The 17,913-nt window shown below is 40.9% G+C and overlaps 2 protein-coding genes across 2 annotated transcripts in view; both read left to right on the forward strand.

Annotated features, from left to right (window-relative positions):
• LOC133267209 (heterochromatin-associated protein MENT-like) overlaps nt 1–17,913 on the forward strand; it is a 29,358-nt gene that overhangs the window by 7,083 nt on the left and 4,362 nt on the right. The window contains exons 2-6 of the mRNA XM_061449327.1: nt 14,163–14,178; nt 15,267–15,443; nt 16,368–16,454; nt 16,841–16,978; nt 17,518–17,635. Of these exons, the coding sequence (XP_061305311.1) occupies nt 15,276–15,443; nt 16,368–16,454; nt 16,841–16,978; nt 17,518–17,635 (511 nt within the window). The 5' untranslated portion in view covers nt 14,163–14,178; nt 15,267–15,275. The remainder of the gene's footprint in view (nt 1–14,162; nt 14,179–15,266; nt 15,444–16,367; nt 16,455–16,840; nt 16,979–17,517; nt 17,636–17,913) is intronic.
• LOC133267208 (serpin B10-like) lies at nt 2,420–10,670 on the forward strand. The gene is made up of 8 exons (XM_061449326.1): nt 2,420–2,596; nt 3,640–3,817; nt 5,150–5,263; nt 6,933–7,067; nt 7,480–7,597; nt 7,972–8,114; nt 8,666–8,821; nt 9,691–10,670. Exons 2-8 carry the CDS (start codon nt 3,650–3,652, stop codon nt 10,093–10,095), a joined length of 1,239 nt encoding a protein of 412 aa, XP_061305310.1. The 5' UTR covers nt 2,420–2,596; nt 3,640–3,649; the 3' UTR covers nt 10,096–10,670.

Genomic DNA, 17,913 nt, shown 5'->3' on the forward strand with positions numbered 1-17,913 from the left:
AGTGCTTATACTGGCAAAAAAAATATTTGAAGATGTCAGGGAAATTGAAGATTCAACTGTTTCTTCAAACATCACTTCTTCTTTTGATCTACCTAAATATAGAATATGCTAGTTTTGATTTAAATCAGATTTTCAAAAGCTATACAGAATTGATAGCTAAAATATGCTACCGATGAATGTGAAAAACAAAACAGCCATGGAAAGTTGTATCCTAAAATAGTGTGTGAAAGCAGAACCTACCAGTTTTCTGTGACAGAAAGCCTTTCTCTCAAGACCCTCAAGAGCCTTTATAGAGCACTTGATTATATTCTGTTCAGACATCAAGCATTTCATTTACTCCTGAATCTAGGTGTGCTAATGTACAGGACAACACACTGTGTAAGAAAGTCACAATGACTTGTGCTAAGTTATACTGTAACTGGATGAAAACAAAATGCATTTATAGAGCTGGGATCTGGCCACGGCACTGATGTCCTGCCAGTATTTGTCCTGACCAAATATAAACATGAATGGCTACAGTAAGGGAGCCCACGGGTTTACTTCCCTCAGGAATGGTACTGTTAATACAAATATAAGTCTTCTAGTGTGCTGATGTGTTGACTTAGTATGGAGTGGGAGAGAGAGTACCGCTGCTCCTGAGTCAGAAGTAGCACCACCCATTGAATTGAGTCCTCTGGTAGTGTTACTTTAAAAGGACATCATTGGAAAACGTTATCAATTCATCACTTTGATTTAGCATAGGATGTCCTTTGAGACTAGTATAATTTTAGTTACACAGTATGCTTTCTTGTTTTTTGCTAATAACCAGCCATGCTATTCAAAAGGTGTTTTAAAAAGGAAGATTTAAAATCCTGTACAAAGGCACAAGCCGCTCATTCCCTCTAGCCCAGCATTTCTGCATAAGCAGAACACCTCAGCTACTTCTTGTAAAGCAGTAAGCAATATTGTAAATTAGCAAATTAAATTCACCCATTTTAAAACCAGAAAATCCACAGTAATTGCTCTAAGGGATAAAATCTATACAGTATTATCTATCATTCACTCAACAATGTGGCTAAATATGAAAAGATTACTCAAATCATTTAGGCTTTGGGAATCACTTAAGGCCAATGTAAACAGATTACAACTTTCCCAGGCACAATGGAAGCAATTAATTATGCAGTGAACACCTCTCCTACGCTATGTTGCTCTCTGAAAAACCTAACAAACAGATGCATCTAATTATAACTCACACTGAAACCTGCTGGTTTTGTGTATCTACAATTTCAAAAGACCCAAGGGGCAGGAAAACACTATCTGATTAAAGTCGTGCAGTTCCTCACAGGTAGACAAGCAACTTTAACGAAGCCTTTGGTTCCCAAATTATGTTGATGCAGAAGGGTCACCATTGGCAAGGGACTCTTTGCAGTTGCACCTGCCTATGTCCTACACCAAATTTTGTAGGTACTTCCATGACTCATTCCTTATTACAGGGTCCTCTGTGCCAGCCACTGAGATTATAGTTTTAGTCCATGCTAAATGTATGCTTATAGGCAGAAGAAAGGTCTCAGAAAGCAGTTTATGCCAAGAAGATAGAATTCGTGAGTCTTCCTCAGTGTCGAGGAAGCAGCTGCGGAGAGACAAGTACCTCCTAATGAGGTCTTCAAGGTGGTATTATCAACAGTGCAGAGAGGTAAGGAATGAAATAAAGGACAAGGGTAGGAATACACAGGGGTTTCCTAAGTTAGGGGTTAGAGAAGGGATGGACAGCTACAGAAGAGACAACAGAGGAAAGGACAGCATGACTGCAAGGAGAATCAGGGAAGGAGGTGTTTTAGTAGCCAGCCAGGACAAGGAAAAAAAAATAATTTGACAGAACTTCCATTTATTGAACGGAAAATAAGGAATAGCTCTCTGAGGTGCTACACTGGTCAAACAGCAGCTTTCAGATTAGGGTGGGGAAACAGAAGCAGAAGAGAAATGAAGTCAAACCTAAGACCCACACCAGGTTCTGGTCACCAGTGATTAAGAAAAGCAAAGGTCCCGTGCCTGTTTCTCAACCTTCACTATCCCACAGTGACAACATTTTCCTGGTTGTACACTCTTAGAATCCTCTGAGATTAACAAAATTCATTTTTCTAAAATAGAAACCCACCAGAAGTGACAAATACCTTCTCAATACGAAACAGACAATAGAAAAACTCAAATATAAGAAGTCACTGTCTTCTCTCTGTCTGTTCAGTTAATGTGTCTAATTTCAGCTAGATGAATCATAAAACAAGTATGTCAGCAAATTTAAAACCCTCCAAACCACCAAAAAAAAAAAGTTGTTTAAAGTAGTGTGGGTTCAAGTTGTTACTAGCCTGTTGCCAGAAAGATGTTTATAGAAATACTTGTGCAGTCAGTTTTGTAAGTTTCTTGTATGGTATCATTCTCACCACCACTTCACATCCTACTCTGAGATGATTCAGTTCTTCTGAATGTGGGATGTGGCTTACAGGGCATACAGTCATGAGTCATAAGAACTGTCCACTATAAATTTTCCCTACCCTTCATGTGAACTGAAGAAACCTTGGAGACAACCAGAAGAGCAGCATTCTTCCCTGAACAAAATAAGGTACTGTAATGATTTCTGGAGATTATTTATTTCATATACTCTTAGATGGTGTTGCTTTGCTGACAAATGCAGAGAAAAGAAAGGAAGCAGAGATGTGAATTGGAAATTGAAAATGCTTGGGAAAGTGATTTACTTGCACAGGCATTGTCTAGAAGGTGGAAGTCTTACACAGGAAGAGCAATTTATTGTACAGAGTTCTATGATTTCTAGAGCCTCACTGGCTAGCATATCTATCATAGCAAAGTAAGAACCACTGTGTTTGCTTAAGTCGGCTAATTTGTTCTTGTCCTCTGTAGTTCTTATGAACATCAGGTCAGCTCTTAGTTTGCAAGTTACCCAGGACACAAACTGTCTTTAATCTAAGGTCATCTAGTCCCGGCCTAGTGCTCTCAGCTAAACCTGCAATGCAAATGACAAACAGCAACATTTGTGGTCTACTGAATATTGAAACTCTGTCCTGCAGAAGAACTGGGAAGCTAGGATCTGGGATAGCACTGTAAGACAGAGTTTCAGGACATTTTTGAAAGTCAAAATGGGAATGCTTATCATGCAAAAGTCAGGGCAATGCCTGCCCAAGCATTGGCAGGAATATTTTGTCCTAAGGAATATCCTAAAGGAAACGGAGTTCACTACAGTTATGAGCATCAAAAGGCTCTTGCAGAAACTGAAGCATAAAAATTGTCATAAAATACAGTCTCTCAGTATCTACTAGCCCAGGCAGTGGTTAATAACATTACCAACTGCGGCTCCAAGATGCTGTAAAGAACAGTGCAATAACTGTCCTGGTGAACAAATACAAAACAAGGTTGGAGGCTGATTTTCCCCTAACCTAAATGATAGCTATGAGTGTCATCAGTGAAACAGGACATGTTAAACCTTGTCTGACTTTATAATGGTTAATCCTCCTCATTCTTAATATAGATAAATACTTCTAGAAATCCTTTAAATCACAAAAGAACATTAAAAAACCAAAGAGAAACTGCAGAATATGTCAGTCATAATTAGTGGTTTGCTAATAGCATCTTTTCTCCCTTTCTGTGCAGGTTCAGAACAATGGAAGCTTTGAATAAAGCAAACACAAGCTTTGCTCTCGACTTCTTCAAACATGAGTGTCAAGAAGACGGTGACAAGAATATTTTGTTCTCCCCTTTGAGTATTTCATCAGCCCTGGCTACTGTTTATTTGGGAGCCAAAGGTAACACAGCAGATCAGATGGCAAAGGTGAGTCTGAGCTTCGAAGGGTACCTGTCTGAACAGCTTATCTCTTGGATTAACTTTCTCTATGGAAGAAATTTATTGTGATGAAACAGAGGAAAGCCACAAGCAGAAAAATTAATTAAAACTCTACACACATATATACTAGCCCGCATTTCGCCCATGATGGGCACTGCAGCACTGCAATGAATAGATCAGTTCTCTACTAACGCAGGTCAAAAAAAAATATTTTACTCTAGCCTCTGGAAACAGGCCTCCTACAAATGAAAGAAGTGGCAGTGATGACATGGTTTCCTTTCAAATCTCACCAGTAGAAATAAGGGATTTTTATCCCAAAGATCAATAACGAGCACTCAGCAGGGAGCAGGAGACCTGGACTCTTTTACTCTGCCACAGACAATTTCCATCTCATGTCTCACCTCTTTGGAAATGACTCCCCACTAAAAGACTCCCTCCTATAGCTATTGTAAGTTTTGCTCTTTGCTAAACATAAATCCACTTCCACCAGATCAGAGAACAAATGTGGTGAGACTACAAGCCTTGCTTTGGGGTATGCATTTTACAGGCAAAATCTGTAATCTGCTCAAACCCATAAGTCGTATTTGTGCAAAGTTCATAGCTTCAGCAGGCAGCTGTGGGAACAAGCTCAGTGCACAGTTATCTAGCTCTTATCATAGGAGGTGAGGCTCGTGAGTTGCCATCTGCTAAAGCAGAAGTTGTCCAACCTGCTAAGGCAGATCTAACTTCTGATTTATAGGACAGAAGATGGCTGATAGGGTAACATGAAAGGAGCAACCTTCTGCTGAGAAGAAGGGAAAACAAACAAAAAAGGGGGCATAGCTCTTCCAAAAAAATGTTCAAAGGGCTGGATGCACCCCTTTGTAGTCTGGGTAAAGTGTACATGCTCAGAACAAGGTATTTAAGGCATGAGACTGCCTGCACTGTTTTTCATGCCTTCTGACACAAAGCAGCACTACATTTAAACTTGTGCTTTGGTAGCCTCCCCTGGGAGATAATTGGCTCTTCCCAAGTATTTACTGGTCAGCCCAGGGCGTTCCTATCTAGAGGAATCTACCTGCAACTCAAAGCAGGTAGATTCCTCTATATAGGCCAGGTACATGAAAGTTTTGCCCTGCAGCCTTAGTGTGCCTTAGCATGCACAAGCCATTTTGTACACATGGACCTTGACACGTAACCAAAGATTTCATATTCAGTCAGGAATATGAATTAAATATGAGTTTGGCTTTCTTCATCACCACTCCCATGACATCACTGGAAGGTTTTACTTCAATCACGGATTTTCTATCGTTGCATTTATTATTGCTTTTTCCACTATAGGTACTTCACTTTAACAAAGCTGAAGGAGCCAAGAATGTCACCACAACCATAAAAATGCAAGTCTTTTCCAGAACGGAAGAGCGTCTAGCAAACCGATGCACTTGTTTCCAGAAGGTATCTCATCAAGTCTAGTGATCAAACTATGGGCATAGTCACATCTTCTCTTGCTTGTATTTTCCTTCCACATTTGCATTTGCATATGTTTGCCTTCCTCAGATGTAGTGTGCACAATTAATTGGTACAGCATCCTGTGATACCTTCACCTAATGCAATACTTACTACATGCTTCCTCTTTTTAGGCAGAATTGCAACAACTAACCTCAAATTTGCAAAATTTAAAATTTAATGTTGCCATTCTCTGTCAATAGATCTGATCTTTTTCCTTTAGCTCTGAGGAGAGATTTCTTTCTCAAATTATTACTGTTCAATAGCTAGCTATTTAGCAACAACACGTTTTTTGAACAGGAATGGTTCCTATCTCAGAGAGCTAATCACAAGAACAGAGCTGCCATTACACACATTTGATTGCAGCATCAAGACAACAGAAACCAGAACATTAACTTTTCCAGGCTACCTGTGCTTGATATGTTTCAGAAATTGTCTCCATTTCAGTTGAATAGTTAACAAAATAAATTCACATGGAGTTTCCCAAGATTGAACAGTTGTTTGTAATAAGACCTAGTGTAATGTAAATCATATTCCTGAGATATTTCTTTGGCATACCGGCAGGCATCTTGCACCAAAGTATACACAATTTAACATAGCAGAAAAATATGGAAAAGCAAGTGTAATCCTTCTGAGTTAGTAAAAGCTGGTTTTCCTCAATGACAATTCAGCCAAGGTGGTGTCAAAATCTTCTCCCTGCTTTTTCCTGTCATCCTTCTTCTTTGTGGGAGTAAGCCATTTCCCTGCAGTCTGCCCACAAAGCCCCAGCAGTGGCAAGTCCTGATGAATGGGCACTTGGATCTGCATCCCACAGCCAAACCCTGTGGTGGGAAGATTTATTTTAGGGGCTGTGTCAGCAACCCATTTACACTGAATGAACAGGAGAGGGATTGATCCTCATGAGTAATGCATCCGAATTGTAAGAATTAACAGTGCTGTGAGGAGGTCAAAGGAACTGTTTTAACAGTTTAGAAATGCAAGTGTCTGTTAATGCCTCTGATTCTAATGTAATGACAAGAAGAATACAGCACAGGTACAGATTTTTGGTTTACTAATTCACAGCTTAACTTCCTTGAGTTCATTTGGGAGTCTGTGCCCCATTAATTTAATCCTGTTACTTCAATATAAAGAATTTACTGCAACATAAAAAAAAAAACACACCAAAAATATCACAAAATATTAACATTGAGCAAGACTAAGAAATTTAGGGGCAAACTTTCCATGTAATACACTTGACTTTCATAAATGAAAGGAGTCACACAGCCACATCTTCATGCATCATTTAACAATTACAGTCTGTCTCCCATTCACTGGATATACTTAGTTTCACAATTCCACTTACAAACCCTTAAATGTTTTACATAGTTAAGGCTACGTAAAAGGCTCTTAATGCTTGCATCTAGATATCTACAGTGTCAGTACCACCTCTGCAACTTCTAATACTTTCAAATGATTCTTTTAATAGCTGTACAGTTTAGACCACCTCTTGCGTTACAATACAGGTAACAGATCACCTGAATAGAAATACCTGGAGCTGTGTGAAGGAAAAAGTTAGAAATTTTGAACTATTTTACACAACAGATTGATAATGTCTTTTTTTTTTTTTCTTTTCTTCAAGACAGAAATTGGCAAATCGGATAATATCCATACTGGGTTTAAAGCACTCAACTTTGAAATCAACCAACCCACTAAAAATTATCTCCTTAAAAGTGTGAACCATCTATATGGAGAAAAATCGTTGCCTTTCAGTAAAGTAGGTAGCCAATTTATTCAGATTATGCTGTGTCATTTAACCTTTACGATCTATCTGTGACTAGATACCATAAACCATATAATCTAAAATATTTTCATTACTTCTGCAAGTCATATTGTTGTCCTTAACATAAATGTTTCCTATGAGACTTTTCCAAAGACACTGGACTAAAATTTTAGTTTTATCGGATGTGTATCTGATTTCAGAATAATTTCCAGATGTAGTTAGGTGAGAGTGGTTTAGAACATAAATTGTGTATTTAAACTGAAAAATAATTTTTCCCTTTGACAAAATGCTGTGCTTGTAATCTAGGTAATTTTTAAATGTTTTCTCCCTGTTTGTTTGTAGCTATTTGTTAGCATTCATATTGGCAGGCAACAAAGATAAGACAGGTTTCTCTCTTGCACTGCAGGAATATTTACAGTTAGCCAAGAAATACTATAATGCAGAGCCACAATCAGTTGACTTTGTGGGAGCAGCAGATGAAATCAGAAGAGAGATCAATTCCAAAGTCAAACACCAGACTGAAGGTAAGCTCCAGCCTCTCCCCTCACAGTTAAAATGCTATTTTGGCATTGAACAAAGTCTCCATATCCAAGGGGCCTAAAGCAGGTAAACGATTCACCTTAGAAATGTAAATCAGATCAATTTTCCTAAAGCAGGCATCTACTGACAAGTCCTTACAAAAATTAGTGTCCTCCATCTGAATATGGAAGTAATGTGGCTTGCTCTTCTTAGCAAATCAAGATTATCTCAGTTACCACATATTTGTGAATAATCTCAAACTGGATGCATGCCATATCAACACTTAGAATTTCCCTGGCTTATATCCATAAAAACTTTGCCAACACTCACACTGAAACAGTAAAACTGCACTAATGTGTAAATGTCCTGCTTTCTCTAGGTAAAATTCAAAATCTGCTGCCTCCTGGATCCGTAGATTCACTCACCAGGCTAGTCCTGATAAATGCACTCTACTTCAAAGGAAACTGGGCAACAAAGTTTGAAGCTGAAGCCACCAGGCAAAGGCCTTTCAAAATAAACATGGTATGGGAATATACTGTCCTATATCCTACACTGCAGGTGGAAAAAACAAAAAGAAGGGGGAGAGAATTTCTGTCAATCTTTAAAACCATGCAGCATTAAAATTATTTCATTTAAAGCATACAGCTTATTTTCCACACCACACATCAGCGCAAAGACTGCACACACATACTGGCACCTGAGCCACAAGTAAAATTGTCAGATGCTTACTTGAAATAAGCTTCCCTTCTCCAAAGGCAGAGAAAACAAGGAGGCAAACAAAACTGCATGGGTTTGTTCTTTACATTTTCATTTTTAACCATACAAAAAAATCAGAGTGGAATATAGATTCCTGTAATGGGTGTGACCTGAGACAGTTTAGATGGCCTGCCTAGCTTCCATGACCAGGGGTCCTCTGCAGATCCTGTGTCCTACCATTTGGAGCCATAAGGATGTCTCAGCACACTGGCAGCTTGCACAGTAAATACAACAAACCTCCACTGTGCTACTGTAACTCAGTCCTTTACTGTTTAGTCAGAGTACAAATGGCAAACATTTAATTTGATCTGTTGCAGCATACAACTAAACCAGTGCCCATGATGTACCTGAGTGATAAGTTTAACTGGACCTACATAGAATCAGTCCAGACTGATATTCTTGAGCTTCCATACGTCAGCAATGACCTCAGCATGTTTATCCTTCTACCAAGTGACATCACCAGCCTACAAAAGGTAAAGCAACTGAGAACATAAGTAATCTGAAAAATCAAGAGCGTTATTATTTACTTTATGGATGAGCAAGGTAAAAGACCAGGGTGCAGTCATGTTTCTGGGAAGAAGGGTACTGATCAGGCTCAAGGAAAAGCAAATCCCGGATGCGGTCTAGCACTGTGAACTTGAACATCTTGGAGCTCAGACTGGATTTCTTACTCTTGATAGCAGGCACTTCTGTGGTTCCTAATGTTGATCAGTCTTACAAACAACCCACTCCACCAGACTGTCTCCTCTTTCAGCTGAACAAAATTGAGGACATCTAGCCAGCCCTGCTGAGATCCAGTGTCTGTATCCATTCAAACAGATATGTTTCCACTCAAAAAAAAATCCCACCGAACCACAAACTGGGCAGCCTCCTTTACTTTCCAGGGTGTCCAGAGCTAATACATATGGACACTGCCACCTTCTGTACGGAGACAGATGCTGCCTTTGGGTAACTAACTAAATTCTCATTCACATTAGTGGGTGTTCTACAGATGAAAAGCACTTTTTAGTAAATTCTAAAATGTAGGGAATACAGAAATGTGACCAGACTACTGAAAAACTACTACAAATCAACCAGCCTACTGTTACTTGATACTGATATTTTTGTTTTAGAACTATTTAACCCTTTCATATTCCCTGACAGTTACTGAAACCAGTTAAAATACTGCATTGACCTGCTGTAGAACAACACACTCCTTCAGCCAGAAAGATCTCCAGATTGGTCTTTCCCTACCTTTTTTCTTACACTCTTGTAAAGTCTCAATTTAAGAGAAGAAATAGCCCTTAGAGCACAAGAGTTTGAACACATTTTAATTGTCTGATTCTCTTTTTATTAACTGCAGCTAGAAAAAGAATTGACTTTTGAAAACTTGTCTGCATGGACCAGCCCTGAACTGATGGAGAAAATGAAAATGGAAGTTTATTTGCCCAGGTTCACATTAGAGGAGAAATATGGCCTCAAATCTACTTTGAGCAGGATGGGGTTACAAGACGCCTTCATTGAAGGTCAAGCTGATTTTACAGGAATGTCAGAAAATGGTGACCTGTTTTTGTCACAAGTGTTTCACAAGTGTTATCTGGAAGTCAATGAAGAAGGCACAGAGGCAGCAGCTGCCAGTTCAGCAACACTGGCATCACGAAGTCTTGGTGCTACTGTTATTTTTGTGGCAGATCACCCTTTCCTCTTCTTTATTCAGCACAACAAGACCAAAAGTATCCTCTTCTTGGGAAGATTCTCTTCCCCATAAACTCAACATTTGTTAAACAGACTCTTGCAGCAACAATGAACAAACTGCACACCATGAAGAGCACCTCCATAGTCTGTGCACCTCTTAATTTTCCTGTACTGTTGACAAATCTCTCAATTTTAGAAGAGAGCACATATGGAAAATAATCTGGAATTCATGCCTCTTGCTCATTTTCCTAGCCAAAGAACCCCAAAATGCTAGCACTACACTATAAGCACCAAACTGTGCACAGAACAGTGCACTTTCTGAACCAGAACTACCACAATGCAGAACATACCAAGTTCTGATCTAAACCAGTAATTCCAAACACGCTTGCTTTGGTTCATAAGAAGAAAAGGACCAGGAAAAAAATCATTCCTGCAAAAGGCTGTTGCATCTCCATTAGTTTCAGCTCACTGAGCTGGTCATCCCATGACAGCTACCTTACCACATTCTTGCCAGTTTTATACCCATTTTGCAGCCTGGCACAGTTGACAGTGAAATAAACCTGCAAAATCCTGTGTTCTGATGGTGCCTCTTTCTTGCATGCAAAGGGGCTAACACATGTACTTTCTAATTTTGCCCCACAACAATTGGAAAATATTGAACAACACTGTAGAACTGGAAAAATATAAAACACATGTATTGAAACCTTCTCCTTTGTGACCTTTTATGCATTTAATACTGTTGCCAGCCCAGCACCCCACTGCTTTACTCTCATTTTGCTTCGCCACTTATTTCACCAGTTTGAGGCAAGATCAAATTAGACAACCAAGCCTTTAATACTGACTCCCTAAGAGCTTTCTGGAAGATTACATGCTGTCCTGGGTTCAGCTATAACAAGTATTTTTCTCCTTCTTAGTAGCTGGTGCAGTGCTGTGTCTTTTACTTTTCAGTCTGAGAACAGTGCTGATAACACCGATGTTTTTAGTTGTTGCTAAGTAACACTTGTCCCAATCAAAGACAAGACTCATGCTCTGCCAGTAAGGAGGGGCACGGGAAGCTGGGAGGAAGCAGAGGCAGGACACCTGACCCAAACTAACCAAAGGCGTATTCCATACCCCAGCACGCCATGCCTGGTATAATAACTGGGGGCAGCTACCCAGAAGGGTTAGATCACTGCTCAGGTAGGGCTGAGTATCTGTTGGTGGGTGGTGAGCAGTTGTATTCTCTTCCCTTGTTATTTCCCTTATCATTATTATTATTGGTGGTAGCAGCAGTGGTTTGTGTTATACCTTAGTTACAGGACTGTTCTTATCTCAACCCATGGGAGTTACATTCTTTCAATCCTCCTCCCCGTTCCTCTGGGAGCAGGGGGGAGGAAGGGAGGGGGGGGAGTCAGCAAGCAGCTGTATGGTTCTGGGTTACCAACTGGGCTTAAACCACAACACATTTCAGAACATATTTACTCCCATCACAGCCCTTTCTCCTAAGAGAGTGTCTTAATCAGTCACACGTGTTTGTAGGGGGTGCTCCTAACTCTCTGAATACACAACAGAGAGCAAAGGACTGGGTCTTTTACAGGACTTGCATACTGCAACAGCATCTTACTAGAAACATCTCTTCTTGAGATGGCAGGACTCCCTGTCTTGGGTTCAGCAGTAGCAGTCATGTTTCTCCTTCTTGGTAGCTGGTGCAGTGCAGTGTTTTGACTTTCGGCCTGGGAACAGAACTGATAGCGATGTTTTGGTTTGGCCAAGGACTTTGTGAGCCTCATGCTCTGCCAGGAGGAGGGGAGGCCGGGAGGAAGCAGAGACAGGACACCTGACCCAAACTGACCAAAGAGGTATTCCATACCACAGCACTTCATGCCCAGGGATAACTGGGAGTTAGCCGGAAGGGCTGGGGGACTGCAGGGTTGGAGGAGGTATCAGTCGGAGCTTGGTCGGGCTTGGGGGGTGAGTTACTAGTCAGCTGGTGCTGAGGTGTTGTATTCTGTTCCCTTGTTATTTCCTTTATCATTATTATCATTGGTGGTAGCAGTAGTGATCTGTGTTATACCTTAGTTACTAAACTGTTCTTATCTCAACCTGTGGGAGTTGCATTCTTTTCGATTCTCCTCTCCATCCCTCTGGGAGTAGGGGGAAGGAAAGAGGGGGGGGGGGGGGGGTGAGTGAACTAGTTGCCTGACTGGGTTTAAACCACGACACTCCCTTTTCCTGACAGAGAGCAGACTGCTGACTGCCACTGAGTCCTTTTTATTTTCTTCATGTGGCTAGCTGCTTCCAGGGCTCCTTCTAGCTCTGCTTCCCAAATAGAAAGGGCATAGGAGAAGTGCTGTGAAGCAAGTGCTTAATTCTATCCCCATACCACCTCAATAGCACTACCTCTGTATCGGGTGTGAAACATGATACAGGTCCCCTTTTGCATTCAGATGCTATTCTGCCATGCCATGCTTCACGTAATGCAAGGGCTTCACGTTACCATGGCCAAGCCTCTTAAGCACTTCCTAATGTGCTTCAGGAACAAAGACAGGAAAGCCACAGCTGGGAGGCCAAGGAGGAACATAACCATGACAATGTGCACCCAAACCAAATCATAGGCTATAATAAACAGTGGAAGTATGAGTCAACTTTTTTCTCTCTTTCAACTATTTTAAGCCTAGTTGCAAAGATGCCAGTTAATGTCCTCTTGGCAGTGCTAGATCATTACTAAGTGGCAATGACCACAACACTTGAAGGGTGAGCTGCACGTTAGGAAACAACTTTTTCCTCAAGTGAGCAGCACAGCACTAGAGAAGGTTGCCCAGAAAGGCTCCAAGCAGGAAGTTGGCCTGTGGATGTCCCTTTCAATTAACATGTGTGATTTTCTCTATCTTGTCAACAGCCATTCTGCCTTGCCACCTCCCTTTTTCATCCTGCCTGGCATTCTTGCACCTTGACTAGCAAAGAGAGCTAGCTTGCTTATCCTCAGCATACATTTTAGGGACTTGGAGCCTCTCACTTCGGGGCTTGGGCTTTCCCACTACCTAACCATTCAGCTGACCTTTCTCCTATCCTGACTTCTTGAGGACTTACTCATCATATTAAACATTTGTTTAATTTCTGTCATTTCTTCACTGCCTTGCACAACACTGATTTCTGCCACTTTTTACAAGACTTGGCCCACCCTGTTCCTGTAATCAGGCTTGCAGCAAAATGCTTAGCACACTGTACAGTTTCCTTCCCTTCCTCCATAACCCTTCCCCTGTCATCCAGGGTCTTACAGTTGTTGCCATCACCTTCTCCTTCTTCCACCACCAAACAGCGCCCTGTCTCTTTTCTGGGACCGCAGAGTAACAACTACTGTGCTATGTTTGCCCTCATTGTATTTTTTCACTCCATCCTTGCTCAAGCCCTCCTAGTGGGGTTGTTTTAGTCCTTGCCCTCCTTCACTACCTGCAAGTACTGTGCACTAACTCGGTGCTTTGTAGCATTTCTCTCAAATGATTCCCAACCACAGCTGCAATGAGATTTCTTCACCACATAAATAGTGGGGTGTCCATCCCTTACCCGAATGGTCCTTCATGGCCTTGCCTCTGTCTATGTTCTTAATGATCTCCAGTCTGAATTTGCACTCTCTGTGTCTAAACCAATCATTAAGCTTGACATTTTATGCTGACGTACCACATCTGAAACCCAGGAGTCACAGCTGCACAAAGCTGCAGAGGAGAATCAGGCCTACAGTACCTGCTTATATTCAGAAATAAAACCCAAGCATTCTAGTTGTGCAACATTTTCACTAGTCTTTTATTTTAAACAACAGACCAGCTACCTTCAGTTATGTCCACAACACCAGAAGACCATTGGAACAATTGAACTGTTCTGCTATCCTGTCAGTAGACCATCGTGGTGTAACAACAGAGCTGAGATCGTAAATCCATTGTCCTTTTGAAACACCTAAACATGAAAAGTGACAAGGTCAACAAAGAGGACAAAGTTACGTAAGGTCTTTTGGGGATGTGGTAAAAAGGAACTTTGCGTAGGCAGAAACCACCTGGATGGAGGGGAGAAGGAAAGGGAGGTGCAAGGACTACTATATTTCTAAATGCATTCCTTGCTTAACACATAAACGCAGAACCTGACTGAGGACAAGACAAAAGTCTTCTCTCTCACAGGATCAGAGGTAAATATTTAAACCAATTTAAGTAACTTTTCTGATACTTTTAAAAATCAATCTGTGGCTCATATGGCTGTATAAGTTATTTAAAATATAACACTGCTATAGTGCATTATTCTACACTGATATTTTTCTAGATGTCATCCCTTAGAGAATACAGATCTCTGAGGCTAAGGAAAAATGCTAATTTGGGGCATAAAATCACAAGAAGGGAAGTTTTCTTAGGGCAGTAACTGTCTTACTAATTAAAATCTTCAGTTTGCAATGATTTGCAACCAAACACTTGATAAATACCTTTAGACTTCAGAGATTGTCCCATAATTTCTGTTGCTCCATTCCATAGATATAAATCTCAATAATAATATTAACAACAACAATAACAACAATGAAATGTTTCTGGTCTCTTAACTGGAAAACATAAGGCAGGCACTATTGAGCAGATATTTTAAAGTCTGAAATACTCATAACCTCAAGGAATCTGCCAGTTTCTGGGAAAAATAAAATTGCTGGAACGTACGGGAGGGATGGTAGGTAAACATCATGAGTAAAACTCTATCTAAAAGCAAACACCAGAATAGGTTGCTGGGCAGGAAAAGCACATGAGCCTAAGAATTATGCCTAAATTCTTTCCCGGTTTCAGCTCTCAATTCTACATAGATCAAAGAGGAAGTAGTGGGAAACTCAGGTGTGCTGTAAGCCTGTGTACTAAAATCACATTTAAATTCCCCTGGAACATTACTTTGAGAAATCATTAGTTAAGCACAAAAAGGAAGAAAAATAAGCAGCTTACAAGTTTGCACATTTTTGAAAACCAAAAGCAGAAAGAAACACAAAGAAAATGGCAGCTCTGTAGAAGAGGACATATGTAAAATCATATGAAAATATTATTTGAATAACAAAAAACCTAAAATAAATTGCTGCTTCTAACAGATGGAAAACAGCATCTGTGTGGAAGATAAAACATACAACTAGGCTATTAGTTTTAGTGGGTGCCAAGGCATCGTGTTGCACATGTGACATTTCTCACTAATATGCACTGTGTATGTAATTTTAAACGTTCAAATAGTACAATTCTGCCTCTTGCCTCTTTCCAGGTTGCAGCAATGGAACTGATCTCAACATCAGTTGGCAAGTTTACAGTTGATCTTTTCAACAAGCTGAATGAGGCCAACAAGGGCAAAAACATTTTCTTTTCCCCCTGGAGCATATCATCCGCTCTGGCTCTGATGTACCTGGGTGCAAAAGGCAATACAGCAATAGAGATGGCAGAGGTAGGTTGCTCTATGAAGCATACATCCCACATAACACCGGTCTCCTACAATGGCTTGCAAAATTTAGTGCTAAATAGATAAAATTGCCACCACAATGACAAGGAACCAAAGCAGACCAGAGAATGAATGGTAAATTTTACTAATTTCATAGCAGATCCCCCACTTCTCCACTAAGAGAAAGTGTCCTGTGGGTATCACACACTGAGCACAGAGGTTCTCTGAACCTGACTTCTTCTAAATTATTCTACACCTTCTAATTCATCCTGTGATTCTACGAATCGGTCACAGATGGGATTGGTCACAGACCAGCCTTTGAGAAGCAAAGAGCTGGTTCCAGTAGCACCTAATTGGCAAGAGGTTGCAGATCCCAGCACCCTCCCTCTCTCCCCTGTCCAGGATGCACATTTCTATCTTGATTTATGCTTTCTTAAACAACTGCCTGACAATCCAGCAGGAAAACCAGAAGGGCTTCGGTATCTCCACATTCTCTGACCCAATCCTTCTTACTCCCTGGCATATTGCTGGCTCAAAGGGGATGTTCAGCACTGCCCAGGACTCTCCTCTGAGTCACCATGTTCCCATTCAGATGCCTTAGTACCATTATCTTGAGCAGAACCATTTTGGGTTTGCACAAACACACTGCTATTGCTGAGAGCAACAGCTGTGGAAGGGAGTTCAGCCTTGCAGCATGCAGATGGAAGCACTGTGTCAGTGCTGCGGGAGGGGGACTGTGCAACCCATTCTTACTCTGTGGGATTTATGTGTACTAAAGCTTCACCATCCCTTTGATTAGTCACCTAAGCACCAGGTAGTGCAATGAGTTATCATAGGGAGCAAAAGAAGACAACCATTTGATCCCCATTTGGCTTTAAATCACACCGGTTCCTTCTGCCTGTTTCTCACCTTCGGAAACTCTGCTTGCAGGTTCTTCATTTCACTCAAGCAGCAAGATCTGAAGGCTCTTCTTCTGTGGCCAGACCTTCTCGGGGGAGACCAAAGAGAAGAAAAATGGTACCTATCAGAACTGAAATCCAAAGATAAAGAAACCTGAGAATCAAAATATCCAAACACAGCTTTAGAAGTCTTGTATTTCTTGACTGCCGCTCTCTTTAAATTACAAACCCCAACATACTTCACAATGGATTCAGGTTCAGTTCCTTTCACTCAGATTCTGAGAAGCATGAAAGGCAAGTCATTGGGATAGTCTGAAAGGTTTGCTATATGACAAATCAGTTAATCCAGCCACAAAGAATATGCAAATAGCAGTGATGGTAAACTTAGAAAAATAAAAAGGAAGAGAACGAAATGCAAATCGCTGTCCCACATACATCACTTAGTGTGCTTTAAAAACTTCATGAGAAAATGCAATTTCTGAACATATGGTTTCTCTTTCCAAGGATCCTGAGCACAAGCAAGCTGAAGATACCCACTCTGGCTTCAAAGAGCTCCTGACTGCCATCAACAAACCCAGAAGCACTTACTCACTGAAAACTGCCAACCGCATTTATGTGGAAAAAACTTTTGCATTATTGCCTGTAAGTTAAGTCTCAGACAGCAGGAAGAAAAAGTGTAAAAAATATTTCTCATTTTAATTGCCTGCCATTAATAGATCAGGTTTGAAGCTGCCCCTGAATACTGTAACTAAGATCCCTGGAATCCAGTAATACACTTATCTGGAAAATTACCAGTTGGTTTGCTCATAGTATTTAAGGATTCACTGCCCTCTGGCTATAGGGTAGGGGTGCCTTTTCGTGCAACATGTCTTTATTACTGGAACCCCCAACATATACAGTTATAAAAGAGGCATTAAAATAAGCACATCCATGGGATGTGCACAGTCTTCCTCCTTTTTCCAAATGAAAGTGGGAACAAAAGAAGAGAATATTCTGTCCTTTGGTTATTTCTTAACTGTTAATCTGTAGTCTAACAGAGAGTAACAAATAAAAGCCTGCAGTACTCTAGGCCCAGAATCTATCAAGAAGTCCAAGAGCTAAAAAATTCCCTTTGGGACTGAAAAATCCAGTATAGTATAGAACTGACTTCTTTTTACATGTGTGTGTGTTTCATTTTTCAGGTATACATACAGCTCAGTAAGAACTACTACAAAGCAGAGCCACACAAGGTTAGCTTTAAGACAGCACTGGAACAAGCCAGAAAGGAAATTAACACTTGGGTTGAAAAACAAACTGAGGGTAAGCTGAACTCAACCCAACGTTTTTCCTCTCTTATTAAGTCAGCCTGCCATTTGCTTTGGGCAGGTGCCCTTGCTTCTCCACATGCTACTGCAGCAGCCAGGTCATGCCTTGCAATGTGGACAGTGAGCAGAGACGCAGTGGGAGGACAGAGAAAGAGCAGCACACTTAAGCAGCTTCAGATACCCAATCCAGACCTCAGTGAGCTCCCTGGGGAGACTCCCATGAGCTCTGCAGTGCTCTTCATCAGCTGGTCCTCAAGCACAACTGCTGCCCTG

This window comes from Pezoporus flaviventris, unplaced genomic scaffold (genome assembly GCF_033815535.1).
Source record: "Pezoporus flaviventris isolate CSIRO_AGI_PZ_B2104156 unplaced genomic scaffold, CSIRO_AGI_Pfla_v1 ptg000007l, whole genome shotgun sequence".
In the NCBI taxonomy this organism is placed as follows: Eukaryota; Metazoa; Chordata; class Aves; order Psittaciformes; family Psittacidae; genus Pezoporus; species Pezoporus flaviventris.

Coding starts and splice junctions, on each gene's coding strand:
- LOC133267208 (XM_061449326.1), top strand. CDS start 3,650: ATGGAAGCTTTGAATAAAGCAAACACAAGCTTTGCTCTCGACTTCTTC. Junction 3,818..5,149: donor CAGCAGATCAGATGGCAAAG/GTGAGTCTGAGC, acceptor TTTCCACTATAG/GTACTTCACTTTAACAAAGC. Junction 7,598..7,971: donor AGTCAAACACCAGACTGAAG/GTAAGCTCCAGC, acceptor TGCTTTCTCTAG/GTAAAATTCAAAATCTGCTG.